Source organism: Paroedura picta, chromosome 1, assembly GCF_049243985.1.
Source record: "Paroedura picta isolate Pp20150507F chromosome 1, Ppicta_v3.0, whole genome shotgun sequence".
In the NCBI taxonomy this organism is placed as follows: domain Eukaryota; kingdom Metazoa; phylum Chordata; class Lepidosauria; order Squamata; family Gekkonidae; genus Paroedura; species Paroedura picta.
In genome coordinates this window covers 167073874-167098578 of record NC_135369.1, presented here as the reverse complement: position 1 = coordinate 167098578, position 24705 = coordinate 167073874, and the positions used below count along the sequence as shown (strand labels likewise).

The 24705-nt window shown below is 44.2% G+C and overlaps 1 protein-coding gene across 1 annotated transcript in view; it reads right to left on the bottom strand.

Annotated features, from left to right (window-relative positions):
- The window catches only part of VSNL1 (visinin like 1), a 117595-nt gene that overhangs the window by 57977 nt on the left and 34913 nt on the right, over positions 1-24705 (bottom strand). Inside the window, exon 2 of the mRNA XM_077311112.1 lies at positions 5319-5485. Within this exon, the coding sequence (XP_077167227.1) occupies positions 5319-5480 (162 nt within the window). The 5' untranslated portion in view covers positions 5481-5485. The remainder of the gene's footprint in view (positions 1-5318; positions 5486-24705) is intronic.

Below are 24705 nucleotides of genomic sequence, written 5' to 3'. Positions count from 1 at the left end.
AAACAAACCCCTGCTGCCTTGCACCTCGTCTCTGTCGCTGCCTTCCTTCTTCCCCTTCTCAAGGAAAAGATTTTTTTTTATCCCTTTAGGAAACTGTGGTCTGGCAGGATTGGCTGGTTATTGCCTGTGACTGAACCTCTTTATCAATGCATACTGTACCTTACTGTACCATTTTCCAGAATCACTGTTTAGTGTTCCGTCTAAGGTTACCCAAATCCAGGTATAACCTGCTGTTCTCCTAAAATTACAACTGAGAAAGCCAGTGGTTAGGAGTGCCAGCTTCTAATCTGGTGAGCCTGGTTTGATTCCCCGCTCCTCCACATGCAGCCAGCTGGGTGATCTTGGGCTAGTCACAGTCCTGATAGAGCTGTTTTCACAGAGCAGTCATGTCAGGGCTCTCTCAGCCTCATCTACCTTACAGGGCGTCTGTGGTGGGGAGAGGAAAGGGAAGGCGATTGTAAGCCACTTTGAGCCTCCTTCGGGTAGAGAAAAGCAGCATATAAGCTCTTCCTCCTCCTCCTCCTATCTTCCAGAGAAAATGGCGGCTTCATAGGTCAGACTCTCTGTGGCATCACATCCCTGCTGAGTTCCCATATTTCCAGAAATTTCCCAAGTCAGAATTGGCAGCCCTAGTTGTAGTTCACTTCGCTACAGCAAGCACTATAGTGAAATGGTAACATTTACAATGACAAAATTGGTCGTATGAATACTATGGGTTTTTTTAAGCCAAAACTTACTCATTTGAAACAATATGAGTTCAGTTAATAGGTAGGCAAGCATGCTTAGTTGTGCTTTACATCCCACTAGGGATGCTAGCCTCCAGGTGGGTCCTGCGGATCTCCTGGAATTATAACTCATCTCCAGACTACAGAGATAGCTCCCCTGAAGAGGATGGATGTTTTGGAAGGTGGACTCTGTGAGACTGTACTCCATTGAAGTCCCTGTACTCCCTAGGCTCCATCCCCAAATCTCCTGGTGTTTCCCAATCTGGATCTGGTAACCCTACCCCTCCATCCCCCAACAGTGGCCAGAATGGCCTTGGCAACACTACATTCCATGCATCCCACCTGAAATGTGAGACTTGGGGTGGTAGGACAGACGGGTGGATTGTGTGAGTATGCAGGAAACGACTGAGATTATGACAGAAGAACCAGGAGGACTTGTCTTCCACCACCCACCCACTCACCCACTTTCAAGTGCTGAAACAGCTGACTCCTCCAGGAGGGACGGGACAGCTTCCAGAGTTAATAACTGAGCTTCAGACCAGGGGTAGTCAACCTGTGGTCCTCCAGATGTTCATGGACTACAATTCCCATGGGCCCCTGCCAGCGTTTGCTGGAGGACCACAGGTTGACTACCCCTGCTTCAGTTCCTTCGGGGAAAATGGCTGCTTTGAACTCTATGACATTACGTCCCACAGGGGCCCCTCCCCAAGCCCCATCTTTCTTAGCTCTACTCCCAAATCTCTTAAGAATTTCCCAACCCAAAGTTCCCAATGCTACATAGATTGTGGTCATTAAATGGCTGTATTTTCAAAAAACAACTTGTATAGAACAGTTCATTTCTAGTCTACCGAACAATCAAGGATAAGTAGACAGAAATAGCGGGATATGCAGTCAGAGGTTATCTCTTCTCTGTGGTTCAGAGGAGTCTTCCAGGACCCTGTTCTCTAGTAAGTTGGAATGCTTTATCATCTTTATTATCTTCTTAGGAGAACAGGACTGCAATAAGGCTGAGCTGGGTTCATATTTTATGCACCTAAAGAGAAATTTCATTTTATTTCAGCCACTGTTCCTCATTGCCACTATCACAAACTACAGTTGCAAACCATTACCCTTTCTCTTTAGTCTTGCTTACAGAATGCCCATTCTTAATATTTTTTGGAATGATGAAATGTTGGGGGAAGAAAAGGCCACTACTGCCACCAAGAATTTCAAGTCAAGTCAGGTCAGTTTTATTTATACAGTCACAGACCAGAATGCAAAGATTAAGCACAATAAAACTTTAAAATGTTTAGGCAATAAAAAAAAAATCAAAGTTTTCCATATAAGTAACTAAAAAGACACGTGATTATAATGGTAAGTATTTTGTATCCTTCTGGTGGGCTTGAATCAGCTACAAAGAATTTTGTACGCCCTTCACTGTGTCTTGATGGAATTAAGTGAAATCAACGGTTTGGGCATTTGGGGTGTATTATGGATGTACATTCAGATATTTCTGGTCTGAATAAATATCCAGTAAAAATCCGGAAACATTCTGCAGTGACTGAGAATTTCAGGAGAGTTTTAAGCTCCCAGGACTGTTTTTCCTTAATTTTACATTTGTCTGTATCACCGTATTGTTGCTGGGGCTAGATATTGGCTTGCCAGGTTGGTTGGCTTGAGCTCTAGGCTTTGAAATTAGTTCTGTTGGCCTTGAAACACTGTAGTCCTTACTCAAGTCAGTTTGCATTGGAGTTTCTAGTATGACACGGGGGCGGGGCTGGACTAGAACAAATGTCAAGACTGCCCATGAGGGATGACAGAATCGTCTTGTTCTAGTACACTATTAACTTGGGGGTATTCAGAAGGTCCACTCCAACTTTGGTGTCATTTGATTAAAAAACAGCCACTACGAGTCCCCAGATTTCCCATAGGAATAATGAAGCTGAATACAGAAATCCACTGGGGGGGCAGGGAACTGGATCCAAACACCAAATCGGTCTTTGGGAACTGAACCACCAGGAATACTGATATTTTGGGCTCCCTGATCCAAAAAATATGGATCCCACCCCCATAATACACATCCCTAGTTTGGATGCAGCCAGATATTTTGCCTCTATCATGTCCAATTCACTTCTTTATTACAGCTCCAACCCCACATGGCTTTTGCCCATGCAGCTCCCTGGATGCCCTAGCATAGACTTTGTGGTTGTCAAAGAGGAACTCCTCCACCTTTTTTCATCAACGAAAAAGCTAGAAGGGTTCAGTCCCAGATCTCTTACTGCTCTAAAAGAGGAGCTAGAGCATTGATGGTCCCCCTTCAGATGTATCTGTTCCACTTAATATTTCTGGTAAGGCCTTGGAGGAGGAGCGAGTCTCATAGCTTAAGTGCCACTCAGCACTTAACTCCCATTAAGGGTGGCTATCCCGCCCCTGAGTGCTCCTCTGATTGGCTTGCCTGTCTGTCCAGTGGTCAGCCAATCACCTTCCGTCCCCCACCCCTGAACACCCCCTCCTCCTTCCACTTCCCTCTGAGACTCCGAGGCTGCAAATCTCTGCCGTGTAAGAGCTGCCCCTACTGGTGAGTTCCATAATAGCTGCCTGCAGCCTTTCCAGGTCCTGGGGGGAGGTGGAGGCCGTCCACAGAGTTCTTCCAACCCCCCCCCAATCTAGCGCCCATTGTATTCCTGAATGCAACGGGATTGGCCCCTCGTATTCCTTCATAATGGATGGTGATCATAATGGATTATGCTCAGAAAATATGAATTTTATACCATAAATAAAAAGAATTAGAGTTAGCATTAGAAACCTATGCTAGACTGATTTCCATGGCCCATTATTTCCATGCTAAGTCAGTTGTAAATAAATTCTCTACAGTCTATATACCCCAGAAAACAACAATATTTGCAATATGAAAGTATATACATAAGACAAACCGAAACATTAAATTTACTGAGCCATATAAGTAATGCACACCTGGAAAAAGTGTATCTGCACATCTGTACATAGGGACTTTTTCTCTTATGCTTTGGGTCCCCATTGGGAAGGAAAGTAGGATACAAATAATTAATTAAATGAATACATTTGGCAATCAAACTCTGCACTAATAATTCTTTTCAAGTTGGAGCATTTTAATGGTGTTTGAGATCCAAGCAGTCAACCCGCCCCTGCTATGTTATACTAGTCGAACAATAGTGAGAAAGTACTTCCTCTTTGTACAACAGATGTTTGCATAAACAATTCACAGCTGGTTATGTTGCTGTAAGGGTTCTGTCCAAATAAATAATTGTTGAGTCTGTAGATCTTCCTAAAATAAAATACTGTCTGCTAAACACTGTGTTCTCTAAATAATTTTTATCTACACAATACAATGAACAAAAGTCGCTATTAACGGTGTCCATGCTCACCCCCCCAAGAATGCTTTATTTTTTTTTCAGCTCCATTATATCCTATGGGGACTATAGTCAATGATTCCTGTAGGGCAGCGGTCCCCGACCCCCAGGCCAGCACCGGTACCGGTCCGTGGATCAGTCAGTACCGGGCTGCGGCTCCTCCTCGTCCTCCTTCCCGGCTGCTGCCTCTGGGGCTGCCCTGCCACTCTGCCACTAGCTCACCTTTGGTGCTCTCCAGCGGCTGCCATGGCTGGGCCTCCCCCTCGGTATGGCACTGCACAGCTGCTGCTGGCAGCGTCCCCCAGCGGGCGGCGGGAAGTCAGGGGCACCAACGGGAAAACAAGTGGAGCAGGAGCTCAGGTGGCGGTGGCAACATCCCTCAGCAAAAGACTACCCCCCACAGGGCCTCAGTAAAATTGTTAAGCGTTGACCGGTCCCTGGTGATAAAAAGATCAGGGACCACTGCTGTAGGGTATAATAGAGAATCAATCCAAGTATTTCTCATGCTTTTTTTGGGATTGGATTAGCTGAATGTACACCCCTGCATACAACGACACAGGCACAGGGGAACCCATTGTTACAATGTTCTCCAACCCTTGGTTCCAAGCACTACAAGGGTGGAGGAGGGGCTTCAGTGGTTCCCTTCTGAGCCATTTTTGCAAGCAGCAATAGCTGCCTTTCTGGGTGTCTCCACTCGCAAAAAAACAACAACACACACACACAGAAGGGAACCCTGAAGCGCCTCCTCCTCTCTCACAGTGCCTGGAGCTTCTCCAAACTTTCATTACCATTCCCATTGGAGCCCCAATGCTCCTCAAAATACTGCTGTTGCGGATGGGAGACCCAAAGGAATTCCAAATTGGGGGTTTGCAAAGAATGGGGGCAATTGCTAAAAATCACTCCCTCCTTCCATTAGCAGAAATCTATGGCTGGGTCCAACCCAGTGACAAATAAACCAGTCGAGGACATTAATCACATTTTTGTGATGACCAAACGATGTGGGTAGAATACAGGGAAAATACAATATCAGGAATCACAGCAGGGAAAGGCCTACAAAGGAAAAGAAACTATTCTTCTGGAATAAAAGAGCCACAGTTGTTCATCGTGGTATAACAAAAATGCTTTAGAAATGCTCTGGTTGGTTATTTTTTTTGAGCTATGGTAATAAAATAGGATCCCAAGATGTTATTTCTATTGCGACAGAAAGGGGAGGGGGAGAAATTACCTTCACGTAAAGTTGCTGAAACTCCTCCAGGTTCAGTCTCCCACTGGGACAGTCCTTTAGAAATCCTTTGTACCACTGTTTGAGTTCGTGTTCGTTAAACTCTGTGCTCTTCACCAGATCTTCCATCACTTCAGGAGCCAGCTTGCTATTCTGCTTCCCCATTATGCCTATGGAGAACAAATGAATATGAGTACCCACCTTTCTGCCTGATGGGACACTTAGTGAGGTTCACAACAAATGCTGGGGACTGCCAGTGGAATGAAGCTAGGCTAGAATACCTTTCTGTAGCTCCTCATCTGTTGTGGAGGTGTTCTGGTGTGGAGTGTGCTCTTTTTGAGCTTGACACTTTCTGCTCATTAGGGTTAGCCACCTCCAGATAGGGCCTGAAGACCTCGCAGAATTACAACTGATCCCTAGGTTACAGAGATGAGTTTCCATGGAGAAGATGGCTCATTTGGAGGGTGCGCTCTATGACTGTTTCCGCACTGGAGGTTTCATGCTGGGCTGTAGGCTGGCGTTTTAGTCATGGCAGGTTGCCCCACCTCTTCCTGCAGCCACACAGGGGAGCATTTGGCCCGATGCACCTCATCTGCCCCCAATTTGTGCTCCTGCACGGGAGCTGGGGCAGTGAAGTTCCCAGTGCGTAAAAGGTCTATGGCATTATATTCTGCAGAAATCCTTCAGCTCCCCAGTCCTTGCTCTCCCCAGGCTCCACCCTCCCATCTCCAGAAATTGGCAATTTCTCTGCTCATCAACAGGCATTGGTCTGGTATGGGTGGAAATGCCTAACCCCGGAGAAACATGCTCTGCAGAGAAAGGAAGTGCTCTCGAAGATGAACCAGATAGGATCCAAGCCAAATTTTCCTTCACTGGTGTGGTTCTTACGGCTCACAGTCTCAACAAAGGTACACCGTGAGAATACAAAAAACCAAAACCAAAATCCCATTCTGTATGCAAGGCCAATTTCCCCCCAAAAGAATGCTGACTATTGTAACAAATTTATATATAAAAAAACATATTTAAGATACAAATTCAATATAGCAGTTAAAGTGATGTACAAAACAGCTTTTTTCTTTTCAGGCACAGTGTCTCAACATGGCACCATACCCAGCTTAGAGTCCATAACATCACTGGTTTTGACAAATTCATTCATTCATTCATTCATTCATTCATTCATTCATTCATTCATTCATTCATTCATTCATTCATTTCTATACTGCCCTTCCATATGGCTCAGGGCGATTTACATACAACATCACAGGGGGATACATGGAACAAATCAAATACAACAACAACAACAACACAAGTTAATTGATCCCAACAACAACAGTATAACAAGAACAGAAACTTATCTAAAACCCCTAGAGAGGCCAGACTAGTTCAGGCCATGGAGGGGAGGTCTGAGGGGGACCTGTGGTCAGTCTCATGCAAATGCCTGGTGGAGGAGCTCCCTTTTGCAGGACCTGTGGAACTGTGGGAGTTCGGGCAGGGCCCTGATCTCTTTAGGGAGCTCATTCCACCAGGTGGGGGCCAGGACAATAAGAGCTCTGGCCCTCGTTGAGGACCGACGTTCTTACATGGGGCCAAGGATCAACAGCCAGTTGGTGGTGGTGCAGCATAATGCTCTTTTGGGGGTGTCGTCACATGGTAGCCTTGCAGAAACTTGGCAATATTCTTTAACTTTCAGGTAACTTGTAAGACATCATAAATGTCTCTCTCCGTCTTTGGAAGGAAACCTGACTCACTCTGAACATATTTGGTATGATAGAGAAATATCTGACAGCAACACTTTTCTGCCGCTTGGGCAGAGAGCCAACACAGCTTATAAGCAGATAGTATGCCACTACTTGGGACCCTGCCTGGCTGCTCAGCAATCATCAGCATTAATTCTTGGGAGTCCTTGCAGGACTAGGATTAACTGGCTGGTAGGGAAAGAGTAAAAGACCTGCTCTTTTATGTCTTTTAGGTAGGTGAATGCAACTGTAAGAAGTGAAACCTGGGGATCAGGGCATGAGTCAGCAAAATAAGAAAATAGAAAGAACACACTGAGCTTCCCACCCTCTGTGTGATAACCTGTTCAGCAAACATAGCTGTACCCTCACCCTGCTGCCTTGTACTTTGTCTAATCCGTGCGTAGCATCCTGCACCTGTTTCCAAGCCTTGGAAGTGGGCTCCTGGGCCCTAGACCCTCCTGCCTTGACTCTTGGACTGAACCTTCAGATACCCAACTCTGGACTGGTTTGTAGACCTTGCTCCTCCTGTGCCTTTCGGTATTTGTTGCCCTTGTAGGTGGGGATCCCAGAAACTCCAGGTAGATCAACCACGCCAGGATTAGCCTTGAATGCGACACCAATCCACAAAATAAACCTGCGTACGATGGACCTATCAAGCAGCGTATGTATTTATTTATTTTGTTTCATAATCTGCCTTTTCTCACTGGGACTCAAATTTGCCATTGACATATGCATTATTATTGGGAAAACAAGACACAGAACTCAGATACGCGCAGCATTCTGGGCACTGTGACGACAGCCCAATTTTCTTGTTATTTTTATATGAAGGAGTCTTAACAAATCCCCTGCTGTGGTTTTGTAATAACTATCACGGCTGACAAGCTTCTATATTGTTCCTTTCTCCTCGGGCTTCTTTTGACACTGCCTTTCTTCTAACTCTTCTCAGTACGGAGGGGAGAAAGAAGCAGCGCAGAACTGTCAAATCCCAGTCATGTGTTTTAGCTTTTCAAATATAATTCTTGGCTCTCAGGGGGGAAATAAGGTTAACAAAGACACCAGGCAGTTGAAAGTATTCCATCTATTTTTCTTTGAAAAGTTCTTGGTACCCCGAATTATGTCACCTATGCTGCCTTATGTCAGGGAATGAATCCAAGACTGTCAGAAACTAAAGCCTGGCTAATAACTTGTTGAAGTTTTGGCTACATGTGCTCTAGAACTGATTTTAAGAGTTTTGTGGCTTAATTGCTCGTGGACTATTCTACATCTAAATGGCTAAGATGCACTGAACCAAAAATCAGGTCCAGGTGTTTCCTTAGATTCTTTATTTATGGCAGCCTTTCCCAACTTTTTAACCATTGAGAAACCCGTGAAACATTTTCCAGACTTCGAGAAACCCCGGAAGTGGCACAATCGTGCAGAATATTGTTGGGAAGCACAGCTGTGTACATGACCATCTGTGGCCCCTCCCCTTCCCACCCCCTCTAGGCTCATCAGTGGGAAGGGAGGGCAGGTCAACATGACGGTATATGGTCATATCACCTGATAAATGTTTAACAAATTAAACAATATATCAAAAATTAATTAACTCTCACCCTGGTTGAGAAAGCCTGATTTATGGCAGTTGAATCCTATGCACACAGATGCCCTAAAGCAGAGGTAGTCAAACTGCGGCCCTCCAGATGTCCATGGACTACAATTCCCATAAGCCCCTGCCAGCATTCGCTGCCTTGGCTTAATTATTCAAATGTTCAAGTTGCCTCCCTGCCTCTCCTGTGTTTAGCAAAGGCATGTGCATTTGAATTAAAATTCCTATCATATATAAAGCGTTTTGTGGTCCCAGCAGTGGATGGGTGTCCAGGTGCTGGGCAGAATAACCATGTGTGGGATAACAGGCCACAATTTTATTTAAGTTAAGCTGCAAAAGGTTTTGCTGGCAGGGGTTCATGGGAATTGTTGTCCATGGACATCTGGAGGGCTGAAGTTTGACTACCCCTGCCCTGAAGCATGGAATTTCAAAATCTCAGTGAGTCAGCCAGAAGACCATGTACTCCTTTGAATTTGGATCTTCTGCCAAGCTATGGGTCCCTTGCCTCATATTTTTACCAATTAATAGCTCTCCAACTGTGGTGAACATTTATGTGAGATTTAATACTCTCCCCTCTGCTGTTCTCCAAGGGAGGTTTTCAAAAATGTCCTGCTCAGAAAGAACATGTCCCTGTGATTCTGGCTGTGTTGAAATCATCTTACACAAGTTTTTCTATCGTCCACTCCATACCATTATTCGTGGGTAGCTCATCAACTGATTTCCCCCCCTAAATGTCATGGATTTGATGATGAGACTAGGATCATCTTCTTTCTAGTGGGAAAAAAACCCTTCTCTAGTAATTGAATTGGTTACCAAATTTCCACAGCTGGCTATGAGGCCTCATAATTGTTGAACAATTAACACTTTGTGATATATTTTTGTCTTGTTTTTTTGTATGCTAATAAAGATCTTCTGATTCTGATTCCGATAGAACTGCATGATGGTTGAAAAGAACTGTTGCCAGAATGTTCCATTCAGACTAAAAGCGTTCTTACTGACAAGGCCAACAAAAAACAAAACGTTCTATTCTTCTGGAGGGTATTTTGTTTTTGCAATTCTGGCTTGATTATTAGAAATAGGATAGGTTTATGGCTGACTGTTTTAATGTAGTAGCATGAATATGCCTGGCCCTGGAAGTCATCCTGGACTATCAGAAAGGTGAGGTCAATTTTTTGAAATATACAAATAAAGGAATTGGGGGGGGGGCAATATGGTTCTTTCCTCCTCATGGGGAGATCCTTTGTCTTAAAGAACAAAGTAATATGCTTACAGGAAATATGAGATGTTTTAAAGAGATATGTTCTTTCTTCCTTCAAAGTAGCGGGAAGTAAGTAATATATCTTATTTTCCCTTCGTGTTTGTGGTAACTGGCAATGTGGTATAGTGGTTAAGAGTAGCAGCTTCTCAGCTGGTGAGCTGGATTTGATTCCCCGCTCCTCCACATGCAGCCAAATGTGTGACCTTGGGCTCATGACAGACCTGATAATATTGTTCTCACAATCCTGTCAAACCTACCTTTTTGAGAGCCAGCTTGGTATAGTGGTTAGGAGTGCATACTTCTAATCTGGCGAGCAGAGTTTGATTTCCTGTTCCTTCACATGCAGCCAGCTGGGTGACCTTGGGCTCGCCACAGTACTGAGAAAGCTGTTCTGACCAAGCAGTGATATCAGGGCTCTCTCAACCCCACCTCCCTCACAGGGTGTCTGTTGTGGGGAGTGGAAAGGGAAGGCGACTGTAAGCCACTTTGAGCCTCCTTTGAGTAGAGAAATGCGGCATAGAAGAACCAACTCTTCTTCTTCTACCTCACAGGGTGTCTGTTGTGGGGGGAGAAAGGGAAATCGATTGTAAGCTGCTTTGAGCCCCCTTCAGGAAGTTAAAAGGGGGGTATAAAAACCAACTCTTCTTCTTTGACTGCATTTCAGTTGTACAGTCTAACAACTGTTCTTAGGATCACCCTATTTGTCTGGTTTTAGTCATCTGTTTGCTTGCTATTTTCACTGCAAAGAAAACTAGAGCTCCTTCTAAAGAAGAACAAACATGTATCCTATATTTGCCAGTCCAGTACTGGGAAAGCAAGTATTTGAAGATCACAGAACGTGCAGCCCTTTCAAGCACTCATCTGTTCCCAGAGAAGATGTACTATTATACCACTAGAAGAAAGAGGCACAAGTCTCATGATCCAACATCCCATCCTCACATTACAAAATAGACAAGCTACTCAATACATTTTTTAAAAAACCCAAAATACTAGAATTCAAGGGCATGCAGTGAAGCTTATAGGCTGTAGATTAAGGTTGGAGCACAGAAAATACTTCTTCATTCAGTGAGTGAGTGATTAAAATGTGGAATTTGCTGCCAGGGAATGTAGTGATGGCCACGGGCATAGACAGGTTTTTAAAAAGAGGAAGAAGAAGAGTTGGTTGCAGTTTTTCTGTCTACGAGGAGGAGTCTCAAAACGGCTTACAATCGCCTTCCCTTTCCTCTCCCCACAACAGACACCCTGTGAGGGAGGTGAGGCTGAGAGAGCCCTGATATTATTGCTCAATCAGAAGAGCTTTATCAGTGCCGTGGTGAGCCCAAGGTCACCCAGCAGGCTGCATGTGGAGGAGGAGCAGAAAATCAAACCCTACTCACCAGTTGAGAAGTCGGCACTCCTAACCACGACAACAAGCTGGCAAGGGGATAGGCAAAATTCATTTGGGTTAGATACTAACCATGGTGACTAAAGGGATTCTCCATGTTTAGAGGCAGTAAACCTCTGAAAAATAGAGCCAAGAGACAACATCAGGGGAAGAAAGCTGTTGTTGGACCTCCAGGGGAACTGGTGCGCTATCGTGTAAGACAGGACTAGATAGACCTCTGGTCTGATCCAGCAGGTGTTTCTTATGTTCATACAGAGCTTTCTAGCCCTGGAAAAGCTAGCAGACAGCTTGCATGAAAAAGCTGAATAAATACATTTCATTCATTCAATCAATCAATCAATCATTTGTGCTTGTATTTATCAACTACCACTCCCTAACAGAGCTCCATCTTGCAGGCCTTGAGGAAAGCTGACAGCACTCAGGCCCCTCAGCTTTTCCAGGTGCTCATTCCACCAGCTGGGGGCCAAGACTGAAAAAGCTCTGGCCCCAGTCAAGGCCAGGTGAACCTCCTGGGGGCCAGGAACAACCAGCAGGTTCATATCCACAGAGCACAAAGCCCTGCGAGGGGTATAAGGAAACAAGCGGTCCCTCAGGTAAGCAGGACTCAGGTTGCAGATGGCCTTAAAGGTAAGAACTAAAACCTTGAATCTCTTCCAGAAGCCAATTGGTAACCAGGGTAGCTACCTCAGCATAGGCTGGACATGGGCCCTTCAAGATGGTCTCATGCGGACCCTAAAAGCCGCATTTTGCACCAACTAAAATTTCTGGGTCAGAGACAAGGGAAAGCCTTTGTAGAGCAAGTTACAGAAGTCTAGTTTGGAAGTGACCATTGCATGGATCACTGTGGCCAAGTGTTCTGGGGACAGGTAGGGTACTAGCTTGGTGTAAATGGTAAAACACCGCTGGGGCTACCTTTGTGATCTGAGCCTTCATAGACAGGGAGGCATCAAAGATCACCCCCAGATTCTTGGCCACAGGCATAGCTGTAAGCTGCACCCTATCCAGGCACGAGAGGTGTGCTTCCTGGTCCTGCCCCCTTCTACCCAGCCACAGGACCTCCATCTTGGAGAGACTGAATTTCAGGCGATTCTGCCTGAGCCAACCAGACACTGCTTCCAAACATCTGGGAAATGTTTCCGGGAGGGGGGGGGGGTCTGGCTGGCCACCCATCAGGAGATAGTACATGAACAGGCAATGCACAAGGGAAAGCACGTACCACGCAGTCTACAACACAGCAGCAACCACATGGGAAAGTAATGCAGGTGTGCTTGTTGGGGCTTTAAAAAAATGTATTTAGGAAAGTACCATCAGAACAAAAGAATGGGGCTCAGAATATCAGCATGGATTAACTCTAATAGCATTCTCACATGATTGAGGAATGTGATGGACTTTCTGCTGATGAAAGCCCCCCTTTTCTTTATTTTTTTCTTTATTTTCTTTTCTTATTATACTCTGTGGATTCATTGCGGAAGAACTAGGGCTCTAAACCATTGCCTGCAGCTAGCTGGCTCGAAAACTTTACCGCTGCTTTGGACCACACCTCTTCTTGCGGACAACCTTCTCCCACTTTGCAGTTTCATTACTTTTTAATAACTCTCTTAGATAAACAGGTGTAGTCCCATGAATTCAATGGCCAGGTTCCAAAAAGCTACTTCAGGCAGGCCTTGTGCAGTTTATAGATATTGGCCCACGGAAATTCTCAGCGGTAAGAGCTTGGTTGATGACGAAAATCTTTCCAATGGAATATTGGGCAGAGTTGGGCCAACAGGATAAATGGGGTGTTCCCCCCCCCCCAGCTCAGCTGTTCCAGTCTCCCTAATTATCACCAGTAGGAATGGTAAATCAGTCTGAGTTTTGTCTATGTGGGCACTTAGCAGGCAAGCCTCTCTCTACAAAATCCAGAATCCTGTCTTTAAGGCAGGGGTAGTCAACCTGTGGTCCTCCAGATGTTCATGGGCTACAATTCCCATGTGCCCCTGCTAGCATTTGCTGGCTTTAAGGTAAGGAGAGAAGGCTCTTCATGGACTGACGTAATCACTACCCGTAAACAGACAGCGAAGGAGGAAGAAGAGCTCTGAGGGTGTAAGGAATGCCTGGCAGACCAGGTCAATGGATTCGTAAGGTAAAGGTAAAGGTATCCCCCTGTGCAAGCACCGGGTCATGCCTGACCCTTGGGGTGACGCCCTCTAGCGTTTTCTTGGCAGACTCAATACGGGGTGGTTTGCCAGTGCCTTCCCCAGTCATTACTGTTTACCCCCCAGCAAGCTGGGTACTCATTTTACCGACCTTGGAAGGATGGAAGGCTGAGTCAACCTTGAGCCGGCTGCTGGGATTGAACTCCCAGCCTCATGGGCAGAGCTTTCAGGCTGCATGTCTGCTGCCTTACCACTCTGCGCCACAAGAGGCTCTTAATGGATTCGTACAGAATCTATTATTCAGGCATGGAATTGGAAGCTTTCATACTGGCCAATGAACTGGCATGCTGGTGTCAGGACTGGTTAGTTTGCCATGTGTGACATAGGCTACCTGGGCTCCATTTTGTGAGATATTGTTTTTGTTCCCTGCATAATACATAGCTCCTTTCTGTCACATGCCCCAAGGTTTGCGGCCGAAATATGAGAAAAGCCTCCGTTGTGCAAGTCCTTATTTTAGGTGTTTCAAGGGAAGGGAAGGTCTATGACTAATCAAATGTGGCGGCTTATCCAAATATTCCTTCTAAGAAGTCCAAGCTAATGGACTGTTTCCTCAGGATTTGATACTAAGTACCTTGATAATTGCATGGAGAGCCTGGATTTGTATAGAACCAGAGGACAGGATGCTAAAGCTCTGGGTTCTTGTGAGCTAGAGGCATCGAACATGTGTGTGAGGGAGATTTCTCTGCAATAAGTCATCAAATATGGGGGGAATGTCCACTGTCTCCCCCCCACACACCCCAAAAATAAAACATACCTGACAGGCTACTTGATAGCCATCTACATTAGGCATCAAATCCTTGAGGTTTTGAAATGGGAGTTTTAGCCAGCTAAGATATTAGAATCATAGAATCATAGAGTTGGAAGGGGCCATACAGGCCATCTAGTCCAAACCCCTGCTCAATGCTCTGGGATCAGCCCAAATTCACACATGTTGGCCTCACTTACATACTAAAAAGGGTCTTCATTTCTTACAATATCCCTTTACTTTTTAAATTTATTCTGAAAATTAGTGGCATAATCTCCCTCAACCCTCCCAGATCCTATGGCACCTCCTACCATTGCAATGTATATGAAGAAGAAGAGTTGGTTCTTATATGCCGCTTTTCTCTACCCAAAGGAGTCTCAAAGTGGCTTACATTTGCCTTCCCTTTCCTCTCTCCACAAGAGACACCCTGTGAGGGAGGTGGGGCCAAGAGCCCTGACAGTGTTGCTTTGTCAGAACAGCTCAATCAGGGCTGTGATGAGCTGCATGTGGAGGAGCAGAGAATCAAACACAGCTTGCCAGATTAGAAGCTGCTGCTCTTAACCACTATTTAACCACTACACCACGCTGGTTCTTGATAGACTGTGATTTTGTAAGGTTGTGAAGCTCAGTTGTAGAATAATCATTTTCACTTTTGTATTATCATCTCCTCACATATAATGAAATCCCGGAGAATCATTAGTACTGAAAAATAAATGACATCAACTATTAAATATTTACTTGGCTAGTTTTTTAAAGACCTTGCTCTTTTTCAGTTTTGTAGAAATGTAACTCCACATGTGCTATTTTAAAGGGTGTTACCTGTATGATATCTACAGCCCTTACCAACCAATTTACTCATAAGGGTTTGACAGAGTCTGTCTTCAGTGTCCAGGGATGTACAGAATTTTCAGAGTCTAAAAGTAAAGTCAATTGGAAGGTATCTTATTCAATTGCAATATGAAAAAAATTAACATACTGTGTATTGCTTAAAATGTATTGTTTAAATATAGGATAACTAGGCTTCAAAACCCGTCCATAAGAACGGGCTTTGAAGGGGCCGGGGCACCTGGCACCTGCGCCCCTTCTGGCCGAGTTGTCTGGCTCCCCGCGGGCCACAGAGCGTGCTCCGAGGTCCACAGGAATCCTCCCCCGGGGGCCCCCGATACCCAGCGTTCGGAGCGCCAAGGCAGCGACGGAAGGCTCTGGCAAGTCCCACTGGGTGGTAGCGGGTTGGAAGGTGGTGCATGGCTCCCAACTGTGCCAAATGGTAGAGGGGCTCCAGACTGACAATTGGAGGGGCCAATTGGAAGGTGCTTTGCGCCTAATGATTGGCCCCGCTGCTTGTCAGTCCGGGTCAAGCGCCCAATCCGCAGATTTCAATCCCGGACTCGGCCCACCCCCCTCAGCCTTTTATTCATACCACGGAGCGATATACAGAAGGAAATGCAACTGGTGATTTTTGCTTTAGATCATTTTTGCTACACTTGCTTTTCCACGAGTATGTAGGTATTGCCGTGTATGTGGTCTGTGTATGTGCATAAGAATTAGGATTAGTAGGTAGATGCTACCACTTTAGTGCACAAACACCTGTGCTTGTCTCTGGTGCAAGAACACTTATGCTACCGCAATACCCTTGTGTTGCTGCAACAGTGTCCTGTGTCAGTGGAAAGGTCCTTATGACAGAGGAACTCACAGGTGCCAGTGGAATAAGTTGTTGTGATTTGGTGCATACTCATTGGAAAACTTTGGTAACAGCTCTTATTGGAGCCATTAATTAGAAGAAGAGATGGGTTTTATACCCCACTTTTCACTGCCTGAAAGAGCCTCAAAAGTGGCTTACAATTGCCTTCCCTTCCTCTCAACGGACACCCTGTGAGGCAGACGGAGCTGAGGGAGCCCTGATGTTACTGTTCTTTGAGAGCAGCACTATTAGTGCTGTGACAAGCCAAAGGTCACCCAGCTGGCTGCATGTGGGAAATCAAACCCGGTTTGCCAGATTAGAAGCCGCTGCTCTTAACCATTACACCACTACTCCTTGATATTAGGAACTACAGAATTCTGCAGACCCTTCTACTTTGAACTTCTCTCACCAGTTTATTTTTCCTTTTTGCGAAACTTTGCTCCACAAATTATTGTACCGATTTTCATAAATCTCATATCTGATTTATATCCTTTGGAGTATCTTCCTATGCAAACAGTCCGAAGAAGAATACTGTAATAGAAAAGATTTTAATTGTCCAGGGCCGTTACAAATTAAACTTGCAGTTCAAACAGTGTTGGTACAAAAGGTGTGACTATTTTCACACACTTTCCATTTACACAGTAGGTTACGATCTGAGACCACAACTTATGGCGCATTTGGGGGCATGTCCCCACACCCACATAGAAGAGTGCTGAAATTGCACAATGTGATAAACTAAGGGCATGAAGAGCAAAACCTTACAAATATGCTTTCATCACCTCTGCACTGATTCCTAAAATCCACACAGTGATTTGCAACAACTAGAGATACTAAAATAGAACTTACGGATTCAGGCTGTAATGTGGGTAGCAATGGTACAAAGGCACCCAAAATGGTACAAAGGCACCCAACACAAAAATGTTAAGTGCTAGCTATATAGCAACCCACCCTATGTCCCAGCATGTGGAATTCTGGCATTGTATCCTCTGCACTGACTGTCCTCTTGGTAACATACCTGGCGCTATTAACCAGAATACAATCCCACCCCCACCAAATAACAGAAACAGTGCCCGTAGCATTAAGAAACGAATGCCCTTAGAGGAAAGCAAAATAGCTGAAGATGGAGGGAGGGTGGAGAAAAGGTGGGTTGGAGGGAGAAAAAAGAAGCAGGGAAAGGTGAGGATGTGGGAGATGTCAGGTTGAGGAAACGTGAAAACAGAAGGAGGAGGAGGCAGAATTGGTTATTATATGCCACTTTTCTCTACCCGAAGGAGTCTCAAAGCGGCTTACAATTGCCTTCCATTTCCTCTCCCCACAACAGACACTCTGTGAGGTGGATGAGGCTGAGAGAGCCCTGATATTACTGAAGAAGAAGAGTTGGTTCTTATATGCCGCTTTTCTCTACCCGAAGGTGTCTCAAAGTGGCTTACAATTGCCTTCTCTTTCCTCTCCCCACAACAGATACTCTAATAAGGGAGGTGAGTCTGAGAAAGCCCTGATATCACTGCTCGGTCAGAACAGCTTTATCAGTGCTGTGGCAACAGGGTGTCTGTTGAGGGGAAAGGAAGGGATAAGGTGTTTGTGAGCTGCCTTGAGACTCCTTTGGGTAGTAAAAAGCAGGGTTTAAGAACCCACTCTTCTTTTTTGGCTACGGTTACTTACAGACACACTCACTGTGTCTTCGACACACAGAATATATAGGCTGTTTTTCAGATTTTTCTAACAGAGAACCGGACACTGAGTCACACAACAGAATGTCCAGAATGTTACCATTATGCATCACTCCCCCCTCCAGCATAAAAACTGCTTGCATGAATGAACCAAATCTGCCCTGCTTTTCTCTTTCTTTTCAGAATACTGGAGACTATCTTCCAGGACAGGGAAGGACTGCTTGCATGCACGGATGTAAATAAAATCCAACACTTTACGATTTGGTTATAATGCCTATGTCACTTCCAAAAATGTTTTATAGTCATCTAAACGAGTGGCTATGGATACAGCCCATGTCAGTGAATTCTATCTTGTGTGGAGTGTTACTTGTCCTGCATTACAGCTGCAAATTTCATTGTGCAACCCTGTGTTCCAATATTACGGAAAAGAAATAAAAACTTCTTTCTGCCCACTTTTTCTGCTCCGTGTACTATTTTTTCTTTAAAGAAACCTCTATCAAGTCCAGATTCTGATCGCAAAGTACTGGACCATAAGACCAGGCCATAGATTTAAACTCCGCTCTGACACTGGTAACTGAATAACAAATCTTAGCAATTTCCAAAAGTACATCAGCAGTTTATGTTACATCCTACGTTTTAATTCCTAGCATATAAGTGGGCATGTTGTAATGGATTAATTTTGCCTGGGCTTTTCCCCCCCTAAAAGAAGCAATGTAATAATTAAAAACACATGCTGCAGATAGTAATGGAAATGAGTAGCACAAATGTAGATTAAGGCTTTTAATTTCTCCCCCCCCCCCTTCCTGAAAACCCTTTTAAAAGCTACGAAAAGATTTGGCTTGATTACGGCTATTGCTCCCTAGGTGCATTACCCTCTCCCCACCCCACACCCGCCCTCCACTTTCAACTCTTTCATTATAAATCAGTCATCAGAACTGTCCCCTGTGAATACCTTTTGATAATACTCAATTAAGTGCTGCGGAAATGTTGTTATCAGAAACATGAATCATAAAGAGGCAGAACAAAATGAGCGGATTTTTGTTTTAAAGTTTGACATTGATGTTGGTCAGAATGGTTAGTCAGCTAGGCATGTCAACATATGATTCATACCGAAAATAACGGGTGTGTGTGTGGGGGGGGGGGAGAAACAAGCACAGCTAGCTTCATATTCTACTTACGGAAATGTCAAAGCCAGTGGGAGGGGGGAGAAGAGGAAGAAATTATTTTGGGGGTGCCAAGTGGCTCTGTGGAATAAAATACAGACCTACAATTGGATGCAGGATTCTTTGTGAGGACGTTTTTTTTTTAATTTTTATTTTAAAGGAGTCCATGACAAAATGGATCTTCCCCGAAAAACAGGTAGGAAGAGAAATAAGCTGACAGGTTGTCGGCTTCACTTCAACAGTTTTTCTCCTCTCTAAAATGGTCCGGGCAAAGACAAGGGAGAGAAAGGAGGTCAGTTCTCCAAGAGCTACTCCCTGTCATTTCACCTCGCAAAAGATAGGCATCGGCACTTCCTGCCTTCCCACTCACATTCATCACTCCCTGAAGAAAGCTGATTTACACAACCTTTGGGGGAAGAAACACAATTTCTCATGTTCTGTGTGGGCTGTCATTCTTCTTTTGTCTATTTCTGACTATGCTGTCATGGACATAAATCTTGATCTAACAGGCCACTCCACTCCAAGAGTGTGTGAATTGAAACTGTGCCTCATGTCACATCAAGCCAAGCACGCCTCGAGGCATTGGCAGCCATTTTGTGGGGTGTGCAATTGTTGTACTCATCCCAAAATGCAGGAGGCCACTGTAGCACTGTCACTAGCCCAGAATACCATATCCACTGCTGGGGACACATAGACCGTTTACGCACTGGAGGTTTCATGCCAGGCTGCAGACAGGAGTTTTAGTCGTGGCAGGTTGCCCCACCTCTTCCTGCACCAACATGGGGGAGCAGTTGGCCTTGTGCACCTCATCCGCCCCTGATTTGTGCTCCTGCATGGGAGCTGGAGAAGTGAAGTTCCCAGTACATAAATGGTCATAAAGGTGTCATGTGAGCAAGCTTTTACGTTTGACTCATTTGAGGCCAAGTCAACCTGCTCCCACTTGCCTTCTTACAGGCAGGGCAATCTTTTCTATCAAAAGAGTCCTTGTACACTGTAGCTCTGGAGTTCACAAGGAATTGCTGAAATGCAGAGACTGCAAACTGTAGATTTCCTTACGGAAAGCCATTTGGTAGATTCCTCTGTTTCAAAACAACACTGGCAACATACGTTTTTCATTCTGCTCCGCTCACAAAATACTATATTTTTAATGCAAATAGGAAATGCCGATAATCGTAGGGATTAACTGAATCAAAATGTATGGCTCTGTTCTGGCACTGAATTTAAAAAAGAAAAGAAAAGAAATCTGACATGGTAGCTTTGTTGTTGTTTTTTTCTCTTGTTAATACTAGTAGGAACTATCAATATGGATACTTCCGACTCTGACAAGGTAGTATGGATAGTCCGAAAGCCTCTTTGCTGCATAGGAATAGATTTTATAGCCATTATTTATAAGACAGTTGTTAATTCTAACCTACCTTGTACACTGCCCTGAGCCATATTGGGAGGGAGGCATAGAAATATAATTAATAATAATAATAATAATAATAAAATTATTAACAGAAGCATACTATGCAGCCCACAAGTTAAGGTATGCCTCTCAAGCCCCACCCTCATCTTCAGAGGGGAAGGGGGTGTCAACTAGAGACAGGGCATTTTCTGTGGTGGTGCCTTCCCTCTTGAATGCCCTCCCTCTTTAGAGGGTTGTCTGGTACCTACTTAATTTTCTTTTAGATGCCAAGAAAAAAAATACATCTTTGTTTACTCAGGCTTTTAATTAGGAGTGTCATTGTATCTTGCCAGCTCTTTATGGTTGCTTCTGTTTTATGGATAGGATCTATCTATCCATCTATCTATCTATCTATCTATCTATCTATCTATCTATCTATCTGTCTGTCTGTCTGTCTGTCTGTCTGTCTGTCTGTCTGTCTGTCTGTCTGTCTGTCTGTCTGTCTATCTATCACCCTCCCCTTGCAGCTCCGTGTAGGCTACAGAATACTTGGATATCATATTACAGGTAAAAACATGGCTTAACAATAAGAGCAGGATAACAACAGTAGTAACAGTAACATTTGGTGATAATGATTTTTCTTAATTAAAATATTAACAGTAACATTAACAAATAACTGAATCCCATATGTTGGTCAGTCCAGGGTTGCCCTTTCTGTTTGCTCCAAGGGCACATCTGTGTGAGGGGAGGGGTTCTGGGGGCCCAGTTAAGGTGACCAGATTGTCCCACTTTTGGAGGGACATCTGGGGGTACCTGGCAAATTGTACTTATGTTGAAATTATAAAATATATATATATTACAATACTATTTTTGCATTCTATGCGTTTTATGAAACTTTTTATTGCTCCATATAGACCACATTTTAAATCAAGAACCCCCCCTGGTCAATGGTGTCCCGCTTTACCAGTGTTAAAATCTGGTCACCATAGGCCCAGTAGATGTTGTTGCTTCCATTGGATCTCAATCAAATGCATGGCAGAAGAGCTCCATTTTGCAAGCCCTGCGGAACTGTGGTAGCTCTAACAGGGCCTGGACTTCTTCTGGGAGCTCATTCCACCAGGTGGGGGCCAGAATGAAGAAGGCTCTAGACCTGGTTGAGGTCAAACGTGCTTCCAATGGATTGTTTTTATATTGTTACTTTAACTGTGAGCCACCTCCAGCAGGCCTCCAGAAATTTGCAGACGATACTAAACTGGGAGGGGTAGCAAACACAACAGAAGATAGAATTAGTATTTAGGATGATCTTGATAGGCTCTAGAACTGGGCTAAACTTAATAAAATGAAATTCAATAGGAACAAATGTAAAGTTCTGCATTTAGGTAGGAAAAGCCATATACACCATATATGGGGGAGACTTGTCTTGGCAGTAGTATGTGCGAAAAGGATGTAGTAGTCTTAGTAGACCATAAATTGACTATGAGTCAGCAGTGGGACTCGGCTAAAAAGGCAAATGGGATTTTGAGCTGAATCAAACAGAGTATCGTGTCCAGATCACGGGAGGTGATGCTACCGCTTTACTCTGCTCTGGTTCAGCCTCACTTGGATTACTGTGTTCAGTTTTGGGCACCACAGTTGAAGAGCGTGTCCAGAGCAGGGCAACAAAGATAGTGAGGGATTTGGAGACCAAAACATATGAGGAAAGGTTGGGGGAGTTTGGTCTGTTTAGCCTAGAGAGGAGAGGGGATCTGATAACCTTCTTCAAGTATTTAAAATGCAGCCATATAGAAGAAGGCGCAGAGTTGTTCTCTCTTGCCCTGGAGGAATGGACCAGAACTAACGGAATGAAATTAATTCAAAAGAAATTCCATCTAAACATCTGGAAGAAGTTTCTGACAATTTCTCAGTGGAACAGGCTTCCTCGGGAGGTGGTGGGTTCTCCATCTTTGGAAATTTTTAAACAGAGGCTGGATAGCCATCTGACAGAGAGGCTGATTCTGTGAAGATTCAAGAGGGTGACAGGTTACAGTGGATGAGCGATAGTGTTATGAGTGTCCTGCATTGTGTGTGTGGGGGGGTGGATATCTTGATGACCCAGGAGGTCCCTTCCAACTCTGTTATTCTTTGACTCTGAAGAAATTACACAGAAATATCCTAGACAGATGAACTAATAAATAAGAGGACAAAAATTGCCTATAGGAGAAAAATAAGTTTTATAAGAAGAAGAAGAAGAATAGTTGGTTCTTATATGCCGCTTTTCCCTACCAGAAGAAGTCTCAAAGCGGCTTACAGTCGCCTTCTCTTTCCTCTCCTCTAACAAGAACCGACCAGTGATGCAGAATGCTCAGATGTAAGGAAAGCATAACATTAAAAGTAAGCGATCTTAGTGCAGAAAAAATAATGTTCCCAGTAAAAGCTTCATTATTACAGAAGACCCATTTACAGAAGACCTGTAAGATGTGGCAAGTCCACTCTAAGCCTAAAAACTCCATGTGGCTGGGAACAGAAAATGGCAAGATATGGAAAAGCTGAGAGGTTTTAATTCCCTCCCCCTCAATCAATCTTAGGGCCTTTCTGCAGAAAACACCACTCTGCGTTTTTTATTCTTATAGGAAAATGTAAATGTACAGTTGCAATTTTTAATAACGCTTTAAAAAAAAGATTCAATGTACAAGGAACTTTAAAATGTCAAAACAACAAGAACTCAAACATGGATTTATTACTTCCCTACTGTGAATATAATTTCCCCAGTTCTGTTGAGCAGAGATTATTAAATGGGGGGTGTAAAACTGTAAATCCTGAAGCAGAGCTAAGAACCCTTCCGCATCTAAAGGGAAGTAGCTACATCTGCTACCCTCTGCGTCATACAATCCATCACTGGGCTGGTGCCCAGCACAACCTACACAGAAGTCAAAGCCCATGGTGATGTCAATCCCAGAAAAGATCAGATTTCTTTTCCGCTGAGATTCTTTGATGACTGTTGCTGGGGCGGTTCTAAGACTGGGCTTGCAACACTCTTAAAAAAATTATTAAGAGCAACATTCCATCTACATCAAAATGACAAACAGACAATCCATCCAAGTTTACCAAATTTATAAAAATAAGTTTTAAGACATATTTCACAAGCCCAGCCCTAATTAAATACATTTCTATCATCAAAATATTGTATATCTAATACCTTCTCCATTCATAACATACTCTCAAATCTCTCTACATTTTTGTTCTTCTGATAGAATGTTAATTTAATCAAAGTATACATTTCTTTAACTCTATTACCCCAGTTATTCAAATTGGGTGGATTCTTATTCTTCCTAACTGTAGCAAAATTCATTCTCGCTGCTGTTAATATATGGAGGGCCACAGATAGACATTGTCCTTTCATTTCAGGAAGAGAGTTTAATAAAACTGGTTTCATATGAATCTCTTTTCCTAAACTTATTGAAATCATTTTAATCACCTTCTCCCAATACATTTTAGCTCTGATACAGGGATTGGGAATGGGCTTGCAATACTCTTATCTATGCCCTCCACTTTTTCAAGTAAAAGCACACTGAATTTGTATATGCTGGAGGAGAACAGTTGGTTCTTATATGCCACTTTTCTCTACCTGAAGGAGTCTCAAAGCAGCTTACAATTGCCTTCCCTTTCCTCTCCCCACAAGCTAGCTTAGTGTCTACCCTAGCTTCAATAGAAATGCTTCAATTGCATAGGTGAACCTTTGAGCACAGGAATGACAGCATACTGATAAGTGTTAATGGAATCCCTTTACCACCCGTCCCATAGAGTCCCCTGTGATTCTTTGCTCAATAATTACTGTTGTTTTAGAAGCACTTTTTAAAAACCAGTTTAAGGCTTTGTAGCACTGATATTGTAAGCATTCATTCCAATCATATCATTCTACAGCAGGGGTAGTCAAACTGCGGCCCTCCAGATGTCCATGGACTACAATTCCCAGGAGCCCCCTGCCAGCGACTGCTGGCAGGGGGCTCCTGGGAATTGTAGTCCATGGACATCTGGAGGGCCACAGTTTGACTACCCCTGTTCTACAGCCTCCAAACTTTCAGGGTAGCTTCGGGAGCCTCTTCCCTGACTCCCCTCCAATTTTCAAAATGATTAGTCCAAGGAGTTCACGTCTAGGGGCTCCCAAACAGGGTGCCCCCATCCCTCCATTATATCCAATGGAGATGACTCTCCATTAGGAACAGCCTTCTGGAGCTACTCTGAAAGTTTGTACCTCAACCCCCCCCCCCAGGCCCCGGGAAAGGCGGGAATGCCGACATTCCCATTATAGTCTAGGGTGCCATTGACTTCCATGGGCGCCGAAGTCGAAGTGGCCGAGTCCTTTGATAAATGAGTAAATTAATATAGTTTCTGATTGGGGGGGGGGGCTTTTGAGAGGCACGCTTTGTTGATTGAAATATTCTTTTATTTCTGGCATCGCCAGATGGCTCTGCCTATTCGTTGCTCCAGGAAGTTCACCTTTTTAAAAAAGAAATTCCTGTCCCCAAGAACAAGGGAGAGGGAGGCAGAAGCGAGGGCGGGAAGCTGCAGATGACTTTAGTGCATTTGAGCTTCAATACCTTCCTTCT